The sequence below is a fragment of the Solanum lycopersicum genome, chromosome 8 (assembly GCF_036512215.1).
Source record: "Solanum lycopersicum chromosome 8, SLM_r2.1".
Lineage (NCBI taxonomy): Eukaryota > Viridiplantae > Streptophyta > Magnoliopsida > Solanales > Solanaceae > Solanum > Solanum lycopersicum.
The window spans coordinates 51,340,316-51,346,315 of record NC_090807.1 but is presented as its reverse complement, the minus strand read 5'-3'; the positions used below and the strand labels follow the sequence as shown (position 1 = coordinate 51,346,315).

The 6,000-nt window shown below is 27.1% G+C and overlaps 1 protein-coding gene across 1 annotated transcript; it reads right to left on the bottom strand.

The window, feature by feature from the left end:
* Positions 1–523: 523 nt before the first annotated feature.
* On the bottom strand, positions 524–3,278 carry CKX3 (cytokinin oxidase/dehydrogenase 3). The gene is made up of 5 exons (NM_001320339.1): positions 3,165–3,278; positions 1,783–2,436; positions 1,439–1,708; positions 1,081–1,343; positions 524–999 (listed from the first exon to the last, which is right to left on the bottom strand). The coding sequence occupies exons 1-5, from the start codon at positions 3,255–3,257 to the stop codon at positions 684–686; spliced, it is 1,596 nt and encodes a 531-aa protein (NP_001307268.1). The 5' UTR covers positions 3,258–3,278; the 3' UTR covers positions 524–683.
* Positions 3,279–6,000: the final 2,722 nt, after the last annotated feature.

The window sequence follows — 6,000 nt, the reverse complement described above, 5'->3', positions numbered from 1 at the left end:
ATCATTTAAGAATAAAAGCTACGGAGAATGAAGATGAAATTTAACAAAGAATCAACAAATATTTTAGGAAAAAAAATGTTATATAACTTTTCATATATATATATATATAGAGAGAGATATTATTTGCGGATGAAAAAAATATCACGGTTTATGAGGATGTGATTTATTTTGGGAACATGTACAAATTTAACCAAAAGTCAATGTGAAATTAATATAAATAGTCTTGAAGTTACAATAGAAAATTTAACCCATAAAAGATAATATTATTACATTTAAATCTACATTTATAATTATGTACAGACTTGTAACAAATAGGAAGTGTAACAAAATTTGATATATTGTTGATAATGATTATTTCTTCAATCTTGAATTTAGACAAATACTTTTCAGCAATAAAGCCATACGTCAATTCTTCGTTGTTTGCATTAGAATAAATATATAAAATCAATAATTATGTCCAAAATCAAAACATAAAAGGACCAACTTTTTTTTTATTTTTTGGGAGGGGGGGGAGGATTTTAAATGGAAAAAGAGCAAATTAACACTGATGAAAGGTATGAAAATGAAATTAAGAATGTTAGTACATTCATTCCTTTTAGAGTTGTTTCTTAAGAATCACAATATCCAATAAAAAAGTAAAAAAAGACCGCGAATGGAGAAAATCAATTGTCCTAGGCTATTTATTATAGTATATGATTTCTAGTAAATATTTTTTGACCAGGTGCAAGGATAGCCTTTGGATCAAACTGTCTCTTTCTGTCAACAAATCTTTCCCATTGATCCCCAAAGTGACTCTTCCATTCAACTGTGGACTCATAATGAGGAAAATATAATTTAAAATCAAATCCATTCTTGATACAAGTTTGTACAACCTCTTGATTCTGTGCCACCATTTGCTTTATTTCAGACACTTTTGGATTTTCGTGAGTAAACCTTAGCAAAGCCACTAAGTAAAATATTTCACCTTGGGGTAATACCACTGACGATCGGTTATCCCACCTAATTTCAAAAAATAAAATAAAATATTATTATAAATAAAAAATTAGTTAATGTAGAGATTAAGAATATATATATACTTACTTGCTACTCAGGAGAGGATATGTTAATATAGGACCATTAACACCATTTTTTAAAATGTTTTTAAGCACAATCCGATTAAATGCATTAATATCTTTCTTGGAAATGAATATGTTAAGCCATGGATGAGGTGTAGCCCATATACCACTACCTCTAGCCGCTTCTTCTACATTATCAACTCGTAACAAAAAATCCATATAAGTCGAGTTAGTCTCAAATTTAAAATCCTCCAAATATTTCAATTTGCCCAGCAATTTCTCAACCATCTAGCATAAAAAATAAAATAAAAATCGTTATATATCGATAAAAACTAAAAAGAGAGAGGGATAAAATGAACACGTTTTGAAATTGATAGATTTACCATATTTACAGTGGAGGGATCGTCATGGTTGTTATAATGCAAGGTCAATTCAAGATAATAAAGAACCGGACCAGCTGTTTTGGGTAAAAGAGTCGGGTCAAATGACTGATTCGAATTCAATGGCACCGATGGCCACCCAGTTACCGAGTCATTACTATTCACGAACACAAACCCTTCCACATAATTAAATGTTTCTTCGCTCGTTATCAATAACTCAGCATCACGAGTGAAATCATTAAATTCACTATATACCACTCTTATCCACCTCACCTAATACAAAAAAAATAATTCATAATTAATTATAATAATCATTGAAAAATAATAATTAAAAAAATGATACTAACCATATCTGGAGCGGGTTGAAGTAAAACCCGAGCTCTACTAATAATACCAAACTGACCAAGTCCACCAAGAACAGAGAAGAATAGTTCAGAATTTTGAGAATTTGAACAGACGATTTTTTCTCCGTTACCGGTAACAACTTCCAATTCCGTTACAGATGACGTTTGAGGTCCGAATCGGAAAGCCTGACCACTAACACCAGCATTAGACAGAGTACCTCCGACCGTTAAATCGAGATAATCCGTCCACGATTTTGGAGCCAAGCCGTAATTCAAAACGCAGTGTTTCAATACATCACCCCATAATGCTCCACCACCAACATCGACGTACATGTAGTTAACGTTGACGTTGATTTTGTTGTTATCAGCCATTGATTTCATATCGATTACCAGTCCAAGACGGGCCATAGCTTGGCCGTTAACTGAATGACCGTTACCCCTTGCGGCTACCGTTAATGTTGATGAGAGTAATGCATGCTTTATCACCTGACCAATATCATCGGCTCCGGCTGGAGTTATAACGGCTAACGGCTTCTCTGAATATAAGCCGCCGAAATCTGTACTGCCTAAACTTATTGCCTTAACTCCATAATCAATGGATCCCTTAATGTCCAAGTCTTTGAAATGTACTAATATCTTCCTCGCTGGATTCGGGCTCTGAAAATAAATAAAAAATTATTTAGGATAATCAAAAATAAGTTATTTGTGCTCAAGTCAAAATCAGAATTTTGAAAAAGAAAATGTTGACTGATCAATTTGAGAATAAATTTCAAATTCAAAATCCTAATTCTGTTTTCTAATACAAAAATGCTGAATAAAATTATACTATACTCTTATATTTGAAGTGTAATATCTTATATCAAGTTTTCTATTTTCAAAGACATGTTAAATTTTTATTACTCTATACTTTTGAATGAATCAAAAGGATTTTATTGTATCATCGTATCATAATATTTAAATTAATTGCAATAGTAATAAGATTTAAAGAGTTCAATATAAATTTAAGCTATTGCAAATTAAGTTTTATGTCGTTGACGACCTTAAAACTTTATTAATTTATTATTTTAAAGAATGTCAATGGGAGAATAAGTATTTAAAAAAAAAAACAAGCAATAACAAATTATTTTCCAGATGGAGCTATATATTAAATCAATCATATTTGAATAAAAAAATAACAAAATAAGAAATTTGCCATAGATGAAAAGAATTAAATAGGGTACATACGAAAAAATTAATTGATGTGAGCATATCGATGAAACAATATCAGGTTTTGCGAAGATAAATAGGATTAAATTGACAAGCTATATATATTATTTTGCATGTAAAATAAAGAATATATATATATATATATATATATATATATAAAAGTAATTAATTATACGTACGTGAAAAGAATGTTTAAGAACTTCAGCTGAAACCAAGGAGGAAGAAGCTAGAAGAGCTGTGGTGCAAATAAGCAAGAAAATTTGATGTACCATTGTGAACTTGAAGAATGTGATGAAATAAAAAGTGAGAAATCATCCCTTTATATAAGCTAGCATTTAATTGTCTATATATTGATATAAATCTATTATTAAATGTTTATTTAACTATCAAAAGATTTGGATTAGTTCATATGGAAACGAAATCTTTGAATATTTGATTGCTGACCAATTTTAAAAGATCTCATCATTAATATTTTTACAATTTTGAGATAAGAGTCAAAATGTTAATTTTTTTCAATCGAAATACATGTACAACCACAATTTTATAATATGGAATTAAAAATTGTTCAATTTGTGTGCCTGCATACTTAAGCCATGGGCCGGGTGGTAATATTTTCTAATTATTAAGAATATAAAATATAATATGTACATTTTTTAATGTGAAATTAGTAAGCTAACTTTACTTCATCTTTTCTTCTCTATATGGTCTTGATTTATTCATTTATTGCCAAACATTTTCATGATTGCGTGGGAAAGACTTTGTTTAATTAAATCATTTCTGACCTTTTTTTATTGTATTCTTTATTTTTACTTTGTTTAATTAAATCATTTCTAATCTTTTTTTATTTTACTCTTTATTTTTACTTTGTTTAACTAAATCATCTCTGACCTTTCTTTATTTTACTCTTTATTTTTATATTTAGAGTGTAAAATAGAGGACGGATACTCCAACTCACCTCTATACCACTCTATTTTTATTATTTAGAGAGGTGAATAGTAATTTTTCAAAATTTGAAGAACTACCATTCACACTCTCTATTCCACTTTTTGAATATTTTATTGTTATTTCTATTACTTTCTAATTAACATATTATTTATATTATACATATAATGTCATTAATTAAATATTTAATATTCATATCATTTTTAAATGTAATATAATATAATATTTAAAAATATATTATTTAATTTATACCACTTTCATACCAAATTAGTAATATATTAATTTGGAAAAAGGTAGAAGTACCTCCCTAGACTACGAACCAAATCTTATAGACATACCTTAACCAAACTAAGGTCCTATTACCCTTTGAGTTTAAATTTTTGTAATTTCATACACATTTTTCGCTTAAGTGGCATCCATTTATGTTATTTAAAATAAAATAATTATTTATTAGATGAATAATTTTGGAAAGAATAAAATTTTATGTTACATGAAGATTATAGGGTGATTATTTGCAAAAAAATAAAATAAAAATTAATTTATATAAGGAAATAAGGAAATAAAAATGAAATATAAATAATAATATAATATTGAGGAGAGATAAAAAAGATTCATTTTTAGATAGTAAAATATAAAATTGGGTTGGAGTGGATTGTCTGATTAAATAGAGACCTCTATATTTAGTAGGGGGCGTGCATCGGTCGGTTCGGTTTAGCTTTATATATTATCGGTTTGGTTTATCAATTTTTGATTTTTAAATATGCTAATCCAATAACAAACCAATAAGATATTCTTTATCGGTTTTTGATTTATTGATTTTTGATCATTATCGGTTCGATTTTTGGTTTACCCAATAAAAAAATACCTGTAAAATATTATATGTTTTCTCACTTCTCTATATGATTTGATATAGTGAAACAAGAAAAATAATGAGAAATTGCATCAATAAGAGAAAATATAGTACGAAGGTTTTAATATTACATGTTACAATAAAAAAAATAGTATGTAATTTTTTATGTTAATCAAATTACGGACCTTTACAAACTTGAAAATGTTACAACCTGCGATTACAAATTTAAACTAAAATAAAATAGTCCAACAAGAATAAAACTGAAAGTAAAACTAAAATCAAATAGCTACAATTGTGAACCCCTTACTTTAATCTTTATGTTCTGAGTAAACAGTAACAACTAGTAAGTGGCCTAGTGTGAAGTTGTTAGAGTGTTAATAATTTGATATAGTGATAATGTCTAATTATATATTAAATTATTAATATTAGATAATTAGGAAGGGTAAAATTATAAATTATTATTGTCTTATTGGGTTATTGGGTAAACAACCCAATAGTAAAATCGATACCGAACTAATGATCCAATATTTTTTTATAAACCCATTAAAAACTCAATAACCCAATAACATTTTTTTCGGTTCGATTTATCGGTCGGTTCGATTTTTGCACACCCCTAATATTTAGAGAGTAAAATAGAAGGTAGGGTTAGACCATCTCCCACTAACCTCTATTATACTCTCCATTCTCTATATTTGGAGGGTAAAAATTACTCTCTATTCTCCAAATTTAGAGAGTTGAATAGCAGTTCTCTAAATTTGGAGAACTACTATTCAAAACTCTCTATTTTACTTTTTCAATATTTTATTATTATTTTCATTACTTTCCAATTTAACATATTATTTTACATATCGTTTCATTAATTAAATATCTAATATTCATAAGTCATTTTAAATGTAATATAATATTTTTAAAAATATATTATTTAATATATACTACTTTAATTTCAAATTAATCTATTTTTTAATAATTTTCACCAATAATAAAAATTTATTTTATTATATATTTTCATTATAAAGAATACACAATTAAAATGGTAAGATGAAAATTTTAATTAAAAAATACAAGATAACAATACAATACATAACATAATAATTTAAATACAATACAAAATACAATAATAACATAATAATTAATTCGCGATGAAACAAGAACCATGTCAAAAAGATGTTGAATGAAAATTCGGAGTTTTGCAATTATTGCAAGTCCGTCACTTTTTCGGAGAA

What these genes read in the sequence shown, in the direction of transcription:
- CKX3 (NM_001320339.1), bottom strand. Translation starts at nt 3,257, where the DNA reads ATGGTACATCAAATTTTCTTGCTTATTTGCACCACAGCTCTTCTAGCT. An exon ending in TTCAACCCGCTCCAGATATG is followed by an intron (nt 1,709 to 1,782) that starts GTTAGTATCATT and finishes TTTTTGTATTAG; the next exon opens with GTGAGGTGGATAAGAGTGGT. An exon ending in ATCCCTCCACTGTAAATATG is followed by an intron (nt 1,344 to 1,438) that starts GTAAATCTATCA and finishes TTTTTATGCTAG; the next exon opens with ATGGTTGAGAAATTGCTGGG.